The sequence below is a fragment of the Balaenoptera borealis genome (assembly GCF_965194805.1).
Source record: "Balaenoptera borealis genome assembly, chromosome: 12".
Lineage (NCBI taxonomy): Eukaryota > Metazoa > Chordata > Mammalia > Artiodactyla > Balaenopteridae > Balaenoptera > Balaenoptera borealis.
Window position 1 is genome coordinate 80837702 of NC_138869.1, and position 18555 is coordinate 80856256.

Sequence of the window (18555 nt, forward strand, 5' to 3'; positions counted from 1 at the left end):
AGGTACAAAGATGGGGCAAATAGAAGACGGTGTTTAAGAACAGCCAGCATCTTCTGGCTCTGTCCAGGGAAGCAATGTTTTGTGATTTCCGACTTTGTGGAGACAGCGTGGAAAGACACTTGCACTGTCATGCCTGTGGCAGACATCACTAATCTGGCAGGACGCTGTTTCCTGCTGAATCTAGATGAGACCTCACAATCCTTTTTTACATAAGGATGTAGTATAACAAAGAGGAGGTCCATTAGGCTGGGTGCATTTCTACTTAATTTTCCAGGTTCCAAAATGATCTAGCGTTGCAAATATGCTCATCTGCTCTCCTAAAATAGGAAAGTTGCCTTGTGATTTTAAAACAAAAACTTCAGAAGCTGGCATCATTCACACCTTTATTCATGTATCCAACAAATGTTTACTGAGTGTCTATTATACATCTTATGCTCTGCTGGATGCTGGAGACAGAGAAATGTCCTTCTGTGTCCACCTCCTAGTTAATGATAAAATGATTTTTCCACTAAGTGCAGCCTACTTTCTCTGGGGCTCTGGGACTAAAAGCCCTAAGCCCAGTGCTCTGCTGACCCCTTGTCATTAGGTCTCAGAGCACAGGCAGTGGTATGGAAGGTACTCATTGCTGTGAATTCTCCACAGAGCTAAATCCTGAGACGCAGCCCCTCTGGGACTTTTGGGTGTAGCTATATTTTCCTTTAAGCCTCTGAAGCCAGCAAACACTATTTTCTCTCTCTCTCTTTGACATAATCACCATGTTAGAGCAGGGAGACTGGCTTCCATTCAGCTACCTAGAATGGCTGCTTATTATTAAATTGAAAACAGAAGTGTACGGTAGGAGGTAATTCACACCTTTGTGAGGATGCACAAAGAGAGGCGGGTTGTGGAAATAAGGAGTGATTGGAACTTCTTCAGTTCCTGAGAAGCTGCCATTCCAGATTGCTTGTTGCTTTTATCTCTGAAATAAGTCTTCTTTCAGATACTTTGGGCATAAGATGCGGCGTGCCTTTATTGGATGACTAGTGTACAAGTTGGAGGGAGTTTCTTTGTAAATGTCAGACAGCTATTTATTTACCTAATTACCATAGAGAGCCTCAGGTGAGAGTTCTTTTGCATCTTGTTTCTTTTCCTCTTTTTTATTCTCCATTTCTGAGTCTATCTTGCCCTCCCTTGTGGTCATCCTATACTTCTGACTGCCATGCATAGGTGCCTGTCCTCCCTCCAGCTCTACTCTGAGCGTCATGTCAAGTTTCAGGATAATTCTTACGTGTTTCACGGATTAAAGACTGCCTGCCCACTGCCGCCTTCTTTCAGGATGCACTAAGGCCAGGACTATTACTCTCTGCTGGGCTACTTTGGATCACGATGTGAGTGAATGAAAGGAGCTACCAGGAAGGTGTTAGCACAAGACTGGCATGGGGTAGGGTCCAACAAAGTCATGTGAAGCCTGAATCTGGAGAGATTAATATGTTCCAAAATAGCATACTGTCTTTGGATAGCAGCCTTCAACTCTCCCAAAGCACTTTTGATGATCAAGTAAATTTGGTAAAACCTGTGTGACAGTCTTGTCACTTCAAGAACCCTCAGAACTTTGCTATGCAAATGTATGTATGTGTGTGGGGGGGCGGGGGTGTTGGTGGTACTGGTACACAATGTTTCCCAAACTGATCTGACCATGGAACCCCTTAGTCTTTTATGAGACCAGTGATCCACAGAAAACCACGTCAGGACATGATGCCTTGGCCAAATCCAATAGACACCAAATTGTTTGCCCACTAAGAGTAAAGCAGGCAGATTTCCTGAATTCATAGAACATTTTATACAAATGTCTTCAGTGTTGTTTTTCTTCCACCCTTTTTTTCTTTACCTTTTGGTGCCTGGGACAAATTGTTGCCAAATAGGTTGTGGATAATGTGCATATCCCAGGATAAATATGCATTTTTGCAGCGTTACTCTGTCAGGATTACTGCTTACTCTTTTCATTTCCCCCCAGCTGGGTATTAGGATCTTGATTTAAATAGCCAGTGACAGTTCTTCCCAACAAAGTGTTTTTCTGCCACCATCTCCAGGGGTTTTGCAGAACTAGGGATTTTATAAAGACACACGATTTCATTGATAAACTGAACACTCTGCAGACCCAGAAGTCAGTACATGGTATAAAGGTAATTTAAGCGTCCTGGACAGAGATTAACTCTGGATTCTCCATGTAGGATAGGACCTGGCATGGACTCCGGCCACTCTTCGCGAGGAACTAGTAAACCCCTCGTCCAGGTGAGTGTCCAGGTGAGCTGGCTTTGGTTACGTTCACATCTGAAAGCTTTTCCTTTCAGCACTGCCTGTGTGTTGTTGATGCTCTTCTAGACAATTTAGTTTATGTTTAGATTTTGTGTCTTTGTTCTTCTCTTTTCCTCATTCAAAACCTAGGTTTCTTTTCCTCGTTCATCGGTACTGCCATCTAAATGCCAGTGCCGATGGGACAGTGAGAAGCTGAGAGCAGGGTCTGGGTGAAGGCGAGACCCTGGGGCAGGCATGAGGCTGTGCTGTGCTGGAGCTGGCTTGTACTGGCTCAAGAGAGCTGACTGCTATATTTTCAGGGATTAAATTATATAAATATAACGCTTGAAAGAATTTTCCATATTGGTTGTATTTCAACTTGACATTTGGACCATTGAGATGAAACAGTATGAACCCAGAACAATAGATTCATAAAATGCCAGAACTGGGAAATAAGACATGCATTAGAAATGAGATTTTAGTCCAACCTAGTCATTTTCATAAGTAAGGAGACCCAGAGTACATGTGAGATTTGCCCAAAGCCACCCAACTAATCATGAGAATTAACATTCTCCTTGCTTTGGACGTTTTTCAGTGAACCACACTCCCTTGAATTCAAGTATCTGTGTATTTATAGATCTTGAAGATGAATTTTGGCCTAGCTATCTGTCTTTTCAAGCACCAACTGAAATTGCCATCATTGTTATATTAATTAGAAGGAAGTCATTTATTCAACCAACAGTTTCTCAATAAGAGCTACTTTTAAAATAAACAAAAAGCTTTCTGGACACATTGAGAGTCAGAATTTATGGTCAGCTAGTACTGAGTGTGACTTTTAGTGCCACAGTTCATTAGCTCTATGATAGGCATTTTTTATTCACCTCTGAACATTTTTGAAATTGGAATGTATTGTACAGTTAGTGGCATGTCATGGTTTCATTGGCAAGTTCTTTTCTTTTTCTTTCTTAGTGGACATAAAAATAATAATGTTGCTTACAATGTTGGGTTCAGTGAAATACGGTAATTTAATTCTGTGTAATGGTGTCAATTTGGGTACTTTCCTTCATGTTTTCATTTTTACACATTTATCTCTAGTCAGGCATAGACATGAATATAAATCTATGTGCATTTTGGTCGATGTCATTCCTCATTGACTTCACTGTTATTTTTTTCCCCATTTAGAATGCATCGTTAAGCCCAGCCAATGGATCTAAATTGATGAATCGTTGAGGATAAGATGTGAGTATTAAAAACTCAAGGAGAATCTTACTGTATGTAGACATTGTGCTACGTCTTGAAGAGGCATTTTATCTGTACTTGCAGAAATTTTTCTGTTTGGAATTATGCAAAACTCAAAGTTCACTCTATTGTCTTTATCAATCGTTAATCTAAGAAAGTGTGCTTCCTCCATTCTGTTCTACATAATATCAACTTCTGATTAAGGATTATGCTGGCAATGCTTCTTTTTATTTTTTAAATTCCTCATTCTCCATGCTCTTAAGCTTTCCTCATTCTCTGCTCTGAAGAGCACTCTGGCTTTTGGCCTCAGCCAACATCTGAACTCTGGGATGGGAGGGATCCCATTCAACTCTTTCTGGTGAGAAGAAAAACAACCCAACTGAGGCTAACTTGAAAACATCTGTCCATCTGACTAACCCCCACCAGTCAAACTGGGCAAAAATAAGAATGCTATGACTCCTCTTGGGTTATATCATTAAATAGTCTCTCCCCAGCATTTGTAGTAACTGAAGGAAATTTACCATATAATTGTCATGCCAAGTGGTATGTGGGTTACATACACCAGACTATAATAACGTGAATGATCAAGTAGCAAATTAACCCCAAACTAGCCAGTTGTGTTCAGTTCAACGTTTGTGTTTCTTATGCTCATGCTTATGATTTCATATTGCATATATATATATTTCTGCTAGTAAAATTTTTCTTAGTTTATATGAATACATGAAATGTGTCATTATTTCGTAATGTTCCACAAAGAACATAATGATCTACAGAAAATGCCATGGCTATTGGATTAAATACTCTCTGAACATTTTTAGGGACTGTGGACTTAGAGGCCCTAGAATTGGTTGCAGAACATTTTTGGACTCCATAAATCACATCACATCACATCACTATGCCAAACACTTGACTTTCTTCCAGCAAGATTAGCTTTAAGCAAAGTTCCTATAATGAAAACAATGGAGAATAAGAGTGGCCCTTCTCCTGAAGCCTTAGATAGCAGGCGTTATTATTTATAAATGTGATGTTCTCCAGGTGGAGGAGAATTGCACTTACCCATCAGTCCTATTATTTGGTCCTGAATGTAGGCATCTTTTCTCCCTGATACATGTACCTGGGGAAGGGGACTGCAATAGAATTGTGAAGAATAGCAGAGAGAAAGGATCAATATGACCAATTTCGCAGAAGAAGTGAATAATTTTCAACTTGACAATGATAATGAATCATACTCTATATTTCTGTTTTTCAAATTGCAGGTTACCATCCATTAGAGGGTTGCGAATTCAGTTTAGTGGGTGGCAACCAATTTTTGAGAGAATGTCAGATAGAATAAAGTGGAATACAAGATAAAAATCATGGATTTATCAGAGTGTCTTGCTTGCAGGTAGGAAGAATAGTATTTTAACATATAAGTTTTTAAAATATAAAAATTATATGTTTTTTTAGTTTTATACATGGATCGTTATATACATACATATTTTTGTCTGTACACACTGAGTCACAATGTAAGATCTGTTTCTTACTGTGTTAGGGTCAAAAATTATTGAAAGCTGCATGTATATGTGAAACATAAGGATACTTTTAAGACAGCTCACACTGGTTCTTCTGTTATTTCCCTTTATAAGGATCAGTTAAAAATATATCCTAGGGAACTTCCTTGGTGGTCCAGTGGTTAAGACTCTGAGCTCCCAATGCAGGGGGCCCAGGTTCGATCCCTGGCCAGGAAACTAGATCCTGCGTGCTGCAACTTAGACCTGGAGCAGCCAAATAAATACATAAATAAATATATGTAAATATATATCCTAAACAATAGTAATATTGCAAATTTCCTAGTGTGCCCATCCACCATGTGGTTGCATATGTGAGAACTTCTTTCTACCCACACTGTCAGATCGTGAATTCCGCACGTATATCTCAACACCTATGCAAATCCATTACCACACTTTGCCTGTCATTCTGCCATGTTCCCTTTCCCCTGATCAGATTTGGTTTACAAGATGATGGTGTAAGTCAAAATACTTTCCTCCTGTTTATTGGTTAGGAACTCAAAGACAATTTTTTTTTTTTAACTTTTTCTTCATGGGTGCTTTGTTTATTTATTAATTTATTTTTTTCTTAACATTTTTATTGGAGTATAATTGCTTTACAATGGTGTGTTAGTTTCTGCTTTATAACAAAGTGAATCAGTTATACATGTACATATATCCCCATATCTCTTCCCTCTTGCATCTCCCTCCCTCCCACCCTCCCTATCCCACCCTTTTTAGCTGGTCACAAAGCACTGAGCTGATCTCCCTGTGCTATGCGATTGCTTCCCACTAGCTATCTATTTTACGTTTGGTAGTGTATATATGTCCATGCCACTCTCTCACTTTGTCCCAGCTTACCCTTCCCCCTCCCCATGTCCTCAAGTCCATTCTCTCGTAGGTCTGCGTCTTTATTTCCATCTTGCCCCTAGGTTCTTCATGACCTTTTTTTTTTTTTTTTAGATTCCATATATATGTGTTAGCATACGGTATTTTTCTCTTTCTGACTTACTGCACTATGACAGACTCTAGGTCCATCCACCTCACTACAAATAACTCAATTTCCTTTCTTTTTATGGCTGAGTAATATTCCATTGTATATATGTCCCACATCTTCTTTATCCATCCATCTGTCAATGGACACTTAGGTTGCTTCCATGTCCTGGCTACTGTAAATAGAGCTGCAATGAACATTGTGGTACATGACTCTTTTTGAATTATGGTTTTCTCAGGGTATATGCCCAGTAGTGAGATTGCTGGGTCATATGGTAGTTCTATTTTTAGTTTTTTAAGGAACCTCCATACTTAGGAACTCAAAGACAATTTTAAACTCAGAGACAATTTGGAAGCCTTCTTGTAAGTGCCCGTGGATTGTCATCTCAGCAGAAGACTCAGTGGAGCTGTGAAAGTCCCTCTTAGTCTTGACTCCAACCAGGAAGGCTTTGAGCCAAGATCAGTGAGTTTTGTCTGCTTCCTGGTCACAGTTTGCCCCTTGAGCCTAAGGGGATCAGAGTGAGTTCGTCTCCATTAGAGCATAAGGAAATTTATGTTTGCTGAGGACTAAGTGGTTGGTTGGTTGGCTAAGTATTGTAGGGTTATGTGCTGTCGTCACCTTCAGCTGGATCCAACTTTGTTGTATGTTGCAGGTGAAGAGCCTCATGTGTGAAAATGAAGTCCCAGGCAATCACGATTTACTGTTTAATGTTATTTCTGGCCACAGAATGTTCTCATCCTAGGTCCAAGACCCACATAAAAGTAAGTTTGATCCATTCTTAGGTGGTCCCATTAGAAATCAGTCAGTTCTTTGAGATGACTAGAGTTATGATAAATAACGTGTCATTTAAAAGAAATTTTCAGATGACTACGATTTTCCCCTTACTGATGGCAGCTTTCTAAAGAGAGGAATAAAGAAAAGAGAGTACAGTATTGTTGTGACAGGGTGCAACAGTATTACAGAAAAACCTCCTTGCAAGCCACGGGGTATGTAGACAGGCAGCTGATGAGAGGAGGAACCGCTAGCCTGGCAGCTGAGCAATTTAGGTTCAAACCTTAACTTTGCTTGTTAGTTGCACAAGTTGCTTCACTTCTCTGAGCCCTTAATTTCCTTACCTATAACATGAAGAGTAGTTTTTTTTTTTTTCTTTTAAATCTTTGTAGTCCTTCATAGCCACAGAGAGTTTGTGATTCTATTATTGCAACCTAGCACTCATTCCTAGTACCTGCTGACTTCTTCCTCTCTGAGGATACACAGTATCGGGTGGACCATATTAGTTTCATTTCACAGTTTCAGTTAATACAGGCAGAGAACAGCTTAGTGCTATAATTGTCATTACTGTGTTCTCCAAGGATACTTAAACTTTCCAAAAGTTGTATCCAATCCACTGACCTTCAGAGCTCAAGTGACCACTGTCAAGTATCTAACCTTCATCAGGGGGCAGCATGTTCTCAGTCGGTGCTCACATGCCTGTTTCCTTCAGCAAGTTCCTGCCATATCAGCTGCAGTCTTCTTCCTAGTCCTGAACACATTTTCTTTTCATGTCCACATAGAGCCTCTAAGTTGAGACGAGAGAGGAGAGGCCCACAGTAAAGAAGATGTTTGGGGATTTATGTTTTACAGGATGGAGATAAACTTCAAGGTCCTGAAGGAAAACCCAAGACTGAAAGGATGCAAGGTGTGTGGCTATAGAATAGTTTTCTTCCGTTTGAAGACAGGGCAGAATAAAGGAAGGGCATGGATATTGCAAGCCTGTCCCCAGACCACAACCTTTCACATAGAATAACAATCTTTAATAAATTCTTAATGTTTACCGACATTGATAGATTTTTTAAAAATAATTATACTATTATCCATGGCATAGTCAATGAAGCAAGTTGGCAAATATTCACAGTTGTTCTAGAATAGTAGACAAGGGTCCCTTTTAAAACTCAAAAGGGAAATCTGTGTGAACTAACGAGCTAACAAGAGGCATAAGAGGGAAGAGGACAGGAGTCTTTCATTCCTTCATTCAAAGATATTTTCAGGATGCTTAAATGTATGTAACACTCTGAGGCCGAGAGGTCCATTGAAGTGATATAAGAGGTATTGTGTTGGCAAGACTGGTCACTCTCGAGAAGCGAAAAATAAACTATAGAGGCATCATGAGTAGTAAGATAGTGAAATCATGTGGTTCTCACCCACATAGTAGTGATAACAGGGCTCTGCACAGTCAAGGCCAAGTACATTTCTGGTGGCAAATACATCTCTATACAGATGTGGAGTTAAGAAAGGAAAGAGGAGAGAAAGGTAGCTGATATTCATTGAGCATTTATGACAACACTGATCTAAGTGCTGTACAAGATGCCGCCTCATTCAATGTTTGTAACAAGACTATGGCATTACCTCCAAACTATATTTATGAATGAAGAAATTGAGAAGCACTCAGCTTAAATAAATTGCAAAATTGATACTCTTGGGTAGATGTCAAAGAAGGATGCAAAACCACTTGTTTCCTTTCTCCATAAATGGAGTCATCCACAGAGCTGTCCAAACCATAAATATCAGTGCAGCCTCTGACTCACAGCCGATAGGGCACTTCATCGTATTTATTTCAATACCTTAATAGCTCTCAGCATCATCTGCTTCTTTCCATTGCACTGTCACTATCCGAAGGCAATTCTTCCTGGGAATACTTCAACAGCTTCATCACATCAATGCACTCTATTCATGGCCCAAACTAGGCCACCACCAGTTTTTATAAATAAAGTTTTATTGAAACACAGCCATGCCCAATTATTTACATATTGTCTTTGAGTGCTTTCATGCTACAAAAGCAGAGCTGAGTAGTTATGACAGACCATATGGCCCACAAAGCTGAAAATATTTACTCTCTGGCTAGCCTTGACATATTTAGCAAATAAAAACATAGGAAGTGCAGTGAAATTTAAATTTCAGGTAAACCATGAATAATCTTTCATGGATCATACGTATACGAAAAAATTATCCATTGTTTTACTGAACATTTTTAGTCAGTCTTCTTTATTTATGGATTCTGTATCTACAACTTCTCCTACTCATAGAAATTTATTTGCAACCCCCAAATCAATACTCACACTGCTTTCTGAATCATTCACAGACATGCACAGAATAGCAGAAAAATTGAGTGGGCCAAGGTGCTTGTTCACAGCTGAACGAGGTGGCCCTTGGCCTTCTTGTTTCAGCTCTCCTACTATAAACAAGTGTTCTTTTTGTGGCCTATGTAGTGCCACATGTTTTGCTTTTTGTGCTTTTTGTTGGTGATTTCACTGCTTAAAATGGTCCCCAGATATAGTTCTGAAGTGCTGTTTAGCGTTCCTAAGAAGGTTATGATGTGCCTTGTGGAGAGAATACACATGTGAGATAAGCTTTGCTCATATGCTGTCATGGGCTATGGTGCTATTGGTCGTGAATTCAGTGTCAGTGAATCAACAACATATGTTAAATGGAAACACAAAACAAGCTTATGTATTGATATATTGATTGGTTGATGAAAATGCTGTGAGCAGAAGCTTGCAAGAACCTAACCTTGTATTTCTCCTAGGAGCGATGGTTATGTTTTTGCTAATTCAGTGTTTGTGGCAGTGACTATAGAATTTAACTGCTGCAAATCATGGGAATTGGCTGTATCTGAAAATAAAATTAATATTTAACTGGCACTTAACCTGTATTTTATCTGGCAACTCTATTTACCTGGTCCTTTACAGAAAAGTTTACTGACTCCTGCTCCATGCTATGGTTAATTATCTTTCAAACACAAATCCAATCATGTTTTCTGGTAGCCCCCATACTAGCACAGGATCCAAGATCCTTCACTACTTGACATGTTTTCCTCCCCACCCTCATCTCTTGCCACTCTCCCTTCAGACACTCTGAATCAGCCTTTATGAATGACCTGCGATCCCTCCTTTCCACATGCTCTTCACTCTGCCTAGACGTCAGCTTCACAACCTGACTGTCACGTCTTGTTGCTAAGAACCCAGGTCAATGTCACCTCCTCTGGGAAGCAATCCCCAAGGCCCCAGAATGAGTTAGATGCCCCAGTCAGAGTGCGGAAATGCTAATTAGGATTCTCTCTCTCTCTTCTCCTTTTAAGAAAAATGCCATGGACCTTGCACCACTTCTTCCAACTGCAGCCAGCCTTGTGTTCAGCACTTTCGTGGAGAAATAGGATTTATCTGTAATGGAAACAAGTGGCAAAAATCAACTGAAACATGTACAAGCCTTTCTGTGGAAACACTCTTTATGGTGATGCATTTGCATATTTGCATCTTATTTGCATATTCTACAGGAGCCAATCCCCCAGGAGGGGTTAGAGGCGTTTTTAATGTTTTCTGTTCAGCATGACAATAAGTCTCAGATCTGGACTTGAGAAATTCTACGGAGCAGATTTAAGTTTGTCTATTCCTTCCTCACCCAAACTCTCAGCTACTCTCTCCTCTCCCTCCCTACTCTATTTCTCCCTCTCAAAATCTTTTCTCAAAAAAAGATCTGAAATTTATCTATACAATGATAAACACTTAGAGATTAAAATTTTAGCTATAAAGATGGATTTGCATACCTCTTATGCTAATCAATTAAGCAACTAAATGTGTCTAGAATCAAAATAAGTTTGATATCTTTTTCAAATACTTTCAATCACTTGACCAAAAGAAGAGAGAGATGTGTGTCCCAGAAGGAATGGAAATCCAATGAATACAACAATTCTCAATTAAAATATTTTATCTTATATCCTTTCACTTAGTGACTGTTTCCTTCTGCCCCACCCCCCACTCCAACCCTGTAGAAGCACATTGATCTCTGCATCTCCTAAAATGTCAACAGTGTTTCTATAAAGGAAGTATCAATGCAGTGTCACTTAGCATAGGTAATCACATAGATGTCCCTGCAACGACAGTGGCATTCAAAAGTGAGTTAAATGAAGTAAGCTATTGCTTTGGCCTATCCTAAGTCATATTATGGGAAATTCTAGGTAAAAAGTATGAGGAAATGAGCAAATAACCTCTTCTATTTAGTGAACTCTAAACTTTAAAAAATTACAATGCCTTAGCATTCTGTGTTTAACTGCCAATCTCCAAAAACCACTCCCCTCTGAAGTTCCATGTGGCTCCTCTTGAAAAAAAAAATTAAAATAATAAGACAAACTTTGTTTCTAGAATTTCTCCATATCTCTGGAGAAAACTGTCTTGTTATAATATTTGAGTTAAAATCACTGTCCTGAAAGCAGATTCCAATAAGAAAGGTCAGCATCCTGATCCCTGTGGGAATTGTGATGGAATCTCGTGTCCATTTGTGAGCCCACTTACCTTCTCCATACTTTTCAGCATCTAAACCACTTTTCAGGACCACTTACTTCTCTGTCTGTTTTTCCCATGTGGATTATTTTTGCCTTTAACTCCTTTAGTCTGACACGTTAGGTACTTAATCATTTTTGAATGAAACTTTTTTTTTTTTTTAAACAGGACTTAAATAACACATCACGCTTTTCTGTGGCAGCACCATTTATACCTCTGCACATTGTTGACTACCAAGCCCCAGAGCCAATTGAGAGTGTAGCTCAAGTCATCCAAATGAACTGCCCACTTGATTATGCCTGCATAATTGATGTTGTGAAATCATCAGAAGCCACGTCTGGAAATATTGCATTTATAGTGAAGTTACTAAAAAATATTTCTACACACTTGTCTGATAATGTTACCCAAGAGAAAATGAAGGTATTCTTTGTTAATTTCATTTTAAAAACTGACAATATTCTTTTTTTCAAAATCTTGCATTTTAATAGTTTCAAATGTATTTTCAGGGTAAAAACTACGATAACCACAGCAATCAGTTCAGTTCAGTTTTGCATATTGATTTATCCCAGTTAATGGAAATTTTCAAGAAGTTAGAACATTTTTTATACATGTTTTTGTACAGACTGACTATTTTCAAGAAACTATCACATGGTGATGGCTGTGGGGAAGACTGCTCCTACTCTAGTGTTTCCCAAATTTTATTCTTGTAGAATGTAATTGTCCTGAGAAATCTTAGCAGAGCTTCCATTTTTAAAAGAGAGATCTGTATCACAGCAGATATAGGAACTCTGGGTTAAACAAAGCCAAGTAGGTCTCCTTATGGCAGGACTTTTTAGAGCTTTTCATGTGTTAATGAACCTTGGAACTCTTTATACGAGTGAGGGGTATAAGGATATGGTATGCTGTACTTCTCAAACTTGGATTGCCATAGAATCTACTTCCAATCTCCTTCTCAAACAGTCATTAATATCTCATGGGAAACTTGGGTTATACAAGCTGCAGTGTGGAAATGCTGCCCTGGGCATATAATAAAGCAGGTAACTCTGATCTGTGATTCGTTTTATTTTATTTTATTTATTTTATTTTATTTAATCTTATTTCATTTTATCTTATTTTATTTCATTTCATTTTATTTCATTTCATCTTATTTTATTTCATTTCATTTTATCTTATTTCATTTTATCTTATTTTATTTCATTTCATTTTATTTCATTTCATCTTATTTTATTTCATTTCATTTTATCTTATTTCATTTTATCTTATTTTATTTCATTTCATTTTACCTTATTTTATTTTTAACATTCTTTTACTTTTCTCCCCTCTCTGCAGGCCTACTAGTATGAGATTCTAATAAACAGTGCATTTGAAGAGAAATATGTCAAATAATTTCAAATCATTTGATCTTTAGATATTTCAGGTTTTAGAAATCAACTTTGTACAACACTGTGTGAATCCCCAGTATAATACCCACTTTTCTCCACTGCAGAGCTACTTCAAAGTGGCCAACCACATCCTCGACAAAGCAGTCATTCCAAATTGGGCTTTCATTCCTGACAAAAATGCTGGCTCGGATTTGTTGCAGTCAGTGAATTGGTTTGCGAGACGATTCCGCATCCAGAACGAACTGGAGCACATTACGGATGAACTCTTCATTCAGACGAAAGGGCTTCACATCAACCACAATACCTCAGAGAGAAGTTTCAGCTTCTCCATGAACGTGAGCAATACAACGGAGGGTATCCTAGGAATGATAGAAGTTCCCAGGCAAGAGCTGTGGAAGCTGCCACCAAATGCATCCGAAGCCATCGGCATAGCTTTTCCCACCTTGGGGGCTGTTCTGAAAGAAGCCCACTTGCAAAATGCCAGTCTTCCCAGGCGGGTAAATGGGCTGGTCATTTCGGTGATTTTACCAGAAAGATTGAAGCAAATCTTATTCACCTTTGAGAAGATCAATAAATCCCGGAATGCCAGGGCCCGGTGTGTTGGCTGGCACTCCAGGAAAAGGAGGTGGGATGAGAATGTCTGTGAAACAACATTGGATACCGCCAGCAAAGTGAAATGCTGGTGTAACTACACCAACGTGTTGATGTCTTTTTCCATTCTCATGTCCCCCATGTCTGTAGACAACAAGGTCCTGGACTATATCACCTGCATTGGGCTCAGCGTCTCCATCCTTAGCTTGATTGTTTGCCTGATCATTGAAGCCACAGTTTGGTCCCGAGTGGTTGTGACGGAGATATCATACATGCGACATGTATGCATTGTGAACATAGCTGTGTCGCTCCTGACCGCCAATGTGTGGTTCATCCTAGGCTCTAACTTTAACAAAAAGGCCCAGAACTACAACTGGTGTGTTGTGGTGACATTTTTTAGCCACTTTTTCTACCTCTCTCTGTTTTTCTGGATGCTCTTCCAAGCACTGCTCATCGTCTATGGACTATTGGTCATTTTCCGGAGAATGATGAAGTCCTGCATGATGGCCATTGGCTTTGCCATTGGCTATGGGTGCCCGTTGGTCATTGCTGTCACCACAGTTGCTATCACAGTGCCAGGGAAAGGCTACATGAGACATGGTGCCTGTTGGCTTAACTGGGACAATACCAAAGCCCTTTTAGCATTTGCCATCCCAGCCTTGCTTATTGTGGCTGTGAATCTTGTTGTGGTTTTGGTTGTTGCTGTCAACACTCAGAGGCCCTCTATTGGCAGTTCCAGGTCTCAGGATGTGGCCATTATTATAAGGATCAGCAAAAATGTCGCCACCCTCACCCCATTGCTGGGACTGACCTGGGGTTTTGGAATAGCTACCCTCATAGAAGGCACCTCCTTGATATTTCATATAATCTTTGCCCTGCTCAATGCTTTCCAGGTAAGTTCCAGAAAGGAGACTTATTTTATTAATTAATATTATTAATTAATATTTTATTTATAAAACATTATTATTATCTTATAATTTGTTATTCTGGCTTTACAATAAAACATGGCTATGGTTTAAAAATATAGAACACCACATATTCCTTCCATTTCCTTCTATATCTTAGAGACATTTATCTGTGGCATCTCTCACTCTATTGATTGTCCAGTTGGATTTAGATGATCAGGCTGGTTGGGTAGGAATCTCCTTTCTTCTCTCCTCACTGGTTTACCTGTATCCCTCCTAAAGTTTCAACGTCAAAAGAAGTTGACCTTCACTTATGGAGGACCAGTCTTTGGTCAGGGATGTGTGAGGCTATACTTAATATGTTATGCCTCAAAACAAGCACAATTTTTATCTTTTCTCAAGTAGTTTGGGTGCTCCATAAAATAACAGTCATTTTTCACAGTCTGAAGGGATGCCCCTTGCCACTCACTTTGGGTGTTAACCAGTCAGGGGTTCTCATACCTCTTCCTTGCTGTTCTCTGTGAAATAAATGTAGGTTGTTATTCACAGAAATGGATCTTGACACATGTTAGTTGATCCCAGGAATGTCACTTTCTCTGGTCCTCAGACTCTCCTCTATAAGATAAGGATGGACCTAAAATGATCTCTATTTTCTTTTCTTGCTTAACATGCTTGGTTTGACAAGATTATCCATCTAAAAGTTGTTTCACTTCATCTTGGCTACTAAGCCATTTTCAGGAAGCTGTCATTAGTCAGGCTGCTTTCCATATCCATGAGTAATAGAAAATTTGACAAATTCATATTTTTAAAATGTTTTAAATCAGGGGCTGGCAAACTATGGCCTGCTGCCTGTTTTTGTAAATAGTTTTACTGAAATACAGCCTTACTCATTGGTTTACATTTTGCCTACGGCTGCTTTTGTGTCACAATGGCAAAGATGAGTTAGTTGCTACAGAGGCTGTAGAGCTTGTAAAGCCTAAAATATTTATTATCTGCTTCTTTGCAGAAAAATATTTTCAAAAAAAAATTTTGACCAGTGCTTTAAATAAAATAAATATAACTGTTTAAATAAAGCCACAAAGTATTCCATGTCCCTGTTACTCTATTTCAAAACCCGATACAAAATAACAAAGCCAACTTTAAAGAAATGTCAACTCAGTTCAATTATATATCTTACTCATAATTCTTTAGTAACTATGGAGAATATTTATTTCACTTTTTCCTTTGCATTGCTTTAAAGAGAAACCTTTTACTTAAGGATTTCTTGGGGCGGGGGGCAGGAAATCAAAAGCTCTTGGACTCACATATATCTCCCCAACTCTTGAAGTTACTCTGGTTACTAATGATCCCATCCTATTTTTACTTTGCAACTTAATTAAACCCCAGGAAATTTTGTTCTGCATTTCTTTTTCAGATCATTTCTCTTTCTATTTTCTTGATGGAAAGAAAAATTCTAAACCCCCTTTAGTTACACACACTCCATTTTTCTAAGCAAGCTTTTCCTGTGACTCACATTTAAAAATTTCAGTCTTCTGATCAGTGTTTCTTCTTCATGAAACCATCCTCAGAAACCAGGCTTCCCTTCACTCTCATGGCAGGATCCAGATTTTTCTTGGACCTCAACTCCCACCACATAAAAGGGTTGACTGTCAATTATTGTGACTTTATAGGTGACCAGATAATTTAAACTTGAAGAGACCCTGGCCTCACAGGTCTCTGTAACCTTCTCTTTCTTTCATGCAGAAACTTCTTCCACCACCTCAGAGGCTCTAGCTGCCTATTTCTTCCACTGAAAGTAGACTAGAATACGTTTCTTTTTCTCAAGACACCTTCCCTGATTGTGACTTTGAATGACAAGATTTTATGTCACATGTTACTGTCATCATGAGTAAGAACAGCTATCTTAATATTTGGGAAGAAAGTAAAGAGATTTAATAAGGTTGCAAACTCTATCCTACATCTGAAGCCATTCAGTAAATTTCAATAACTCTCATGCACAAACATGAAGGTGGTCCTCTCTCTTTGAGATACACTCAAAGAAAATTCTCATCAATGCATTTTTATGGGAATCAGTGGAAATTAAAGTTTCTAATGTCTGATAAGTATCTTCGAAGGAATCTAGAAGAGTGGTATTAAAATAACAGCTGGGATACAGTCTGCAAAACTGTCCCTCATACTTTGTTGAATTTTGCCACAGGGGTTCTTCATCTTGCTGTTTGGAACCATTATTGATCACAAGGTAATTTGAATTTGTTTCACTCATTGTAAATGATCTCCATGTAGTTGACGGGAGCAGGAGGTTGAAGCAGCCTTGATCAGAGAGCACAGTCCGGAAGAGTTGAGTTTGTGGGGTGGTTCAAGGCATCAGCTTTGAGGGGGAAAGGAACGAACTATACTCTTTCATGTCCTGTTCTTTATCAAGTCAACTGGAGGCTATGTTTGAACATAGCTGGTGAAAAAGAATAGAAACCATGACCAGAATTTTAATCTTAATCCTAAATTTAGTTGTAACTAAACCTCAACTTTTATCCAAGTCTCATTATTTTCCAAGCACCGTGCTAAACCAGTTGATGCCGCTTCTACCAGGGTTGTTGGCCTCAGAGTTTCACGACACAGGTCTGGGCCCTGGGGATGTTGTCATTTCTTCACTGTCATTGCTTCCTTAGATTAGAGATGCTTTGAGGATGAGGATGTCTTCACCGAAGGGGCGGTCAAAGGCAGCAGAGGTAAGCCTCTCCTTTTCAGTCTCAATATTGGAGAATCAACGTCCTCAGCAGAGTCATGATGAGACAAATATTATAGCTTAGTGTTCAGGATTTGTTAGCAAACAGAATCATGAGGACATACTTTCCTTCATTCATTTCTTCATTCGACAAATTTGGACTATCCTGCTAGAGCTTAAGGTCAATGGAATACAGACCTCAAGAAAAGTTTCCAGGGAATTCCCTGGCAGTCCAGTGGTTAGGATTTGGTGCTTTCAGTCCCGGGTCCTGGGTTCGATCCCTGGTCAGGGAACTAAGATCCTGCAAGCCCCTCAGAGCAGCCATAAAAAAAAAAAAGAGAGAGAGAAAGAAAGAAAAGTTTCCATACCGGTTGTATTTCAACTAAATACATTTAGACAATTGAGATGAGACAACATGAACCCAGAACCTTAAATTCTAAAAAATGCTAAAGCTGGGAAATAAGACAAGAGTTAGAAATGAGATTTTAGTCCAACCTAGTCATTCCATAGGTAAGGAAAGTAAGGCCCAGAGTACTTGTGAGATTTGCCCAAAGCCACCTAACTAATGGTGAGAATTAGCATTCTCCTTGCTTTGGGCTTTTTCAGTGAGCCACACTGCCTTGAATGGAAGTGTTTGTGTATTTATAGATCTTGAAGATGACTTTTGACCTAGCTATCTGTCTTTTCATGCACCATCTGAAATTGTCATCATTGTTATATTAATTAGAAAGAAGTCATTTATTCAACCAACAGTTTCTCAATAAGAGCTACTTTTAAAGTAAACAAATAAAAAGCTTTCTGGACACATTGAGAGTCAGAATTTATGGTCAGCTAGTACTGAGTGTGACTTTTAGCACCACAGTTCATCCGTTCTAAGATAGACATTTTTTATTCACCTCTAAACATTTCTGAAATTGAAATGTTTTGTACAGTCAGTGACAAGTCATGATTTAATTGGCAAGTTATTTTTTCCTTTTCTTCCTTAGTGGATGTAAAAATAAGATGTTGCTTACAATGTTAGATTCAGTGAAATATGATAATTTAATTCTGTGTAGCTGTGTCAACTTGGGTACTTCATGTTTTCATTTTTACATGTTTATCTCTAGTCAGGCACAGACATATATATAAATCTATGTGCATTTTGGTCAATGCCATTCCTCATCGACGTTACTGTTATTTTTTCCCCATTTAGAATGCATCGTTAAGCCCAACGTATGGATCTAAATTAATGAATTGCTGAGGATAAGATGTGAGTATTAAAAACTCAAGGAGAAGCCTGACTTGTAAGCTGTGACAAACCCCTCAATGCCCCCTGGTAGCACACTATTGCCTACTATGTGATGCTGGAGGGAGGTGGGAAGGAAACAGGGGGATATCTTTCAGAGAATGGAAACGTCTTTATTGCCCAGCACATAGACGAAAATACGCACATCTTTAAAACCTACGTCATCTCAGTTTACATGACCAAATCTTAAGAATACTTCTTTTTCTGTCCTCAGTGAGAGGATGCTGTCATCATACCTGCTCTGATACAGGATACATCTTGCTGTTTACACACACCTTAATTCCATCTTGCCAGTGAGTGTTGACACTTAGGAGAACCCCATTGT

At 38.9% G+C, this 18555-nt stretch overlaps 1 protein-coding gene across 33 annotated transcripts in view; it reads left to right on the forward strand.

Annotated features, from left to right (window-relative positions):
- Positions 1–18555, forward strand: part of ADGRF4 (adhesion G protein-coupled receptor F4) — a 78399-nt gene that overhangs the window by 23727 nt on the left and 36117 nt on the right. For 6 of the 33 annotated variants that reach the window (XR_014232705.1, XM_082347584.1, XM_082347583.1 and 3 more), the window contains 10 exons: positions 2211–2271; positions 3457–3513; positions 6686–6794; positions 7657–7711; positions 10148–10299; positions 11514–11765; positions 12832–14211; positions 16421–16462; positions 16890–16949; positions 18138–18194. Coding sequence is in view for 32 of the 33 variants with exons in the window: in XM_082347584.1 (XP_082203710.1) it covers positions 6708–6794; positions 7657–7711; positions 10148–10299; positions 11514–11765; positions 12832–14211; positions 16421–16462; positions 16890–16949; positions 18138–18185 (2076 nt within the window). In the remaining variant the exon portion in view is untranslated. Of the gene's footprint in view, positions 1–1206; positions 1368–2210; positions 2284–3456; positions 3514–4769; positions 4898–6685; positions 6795–7586; positions 7712–10147; positions 10300–11513; positions 11766–12831; positions 14212–16420; positions 16463–16889; positions 16950–18137; positions 18195–18555 lie in introns of those variants that run through there. The other 27 variants (XM_082347590.1, XM_082347597.1, XM_082347596.1 and 24 more) reach the window with 23 other exon arrangements.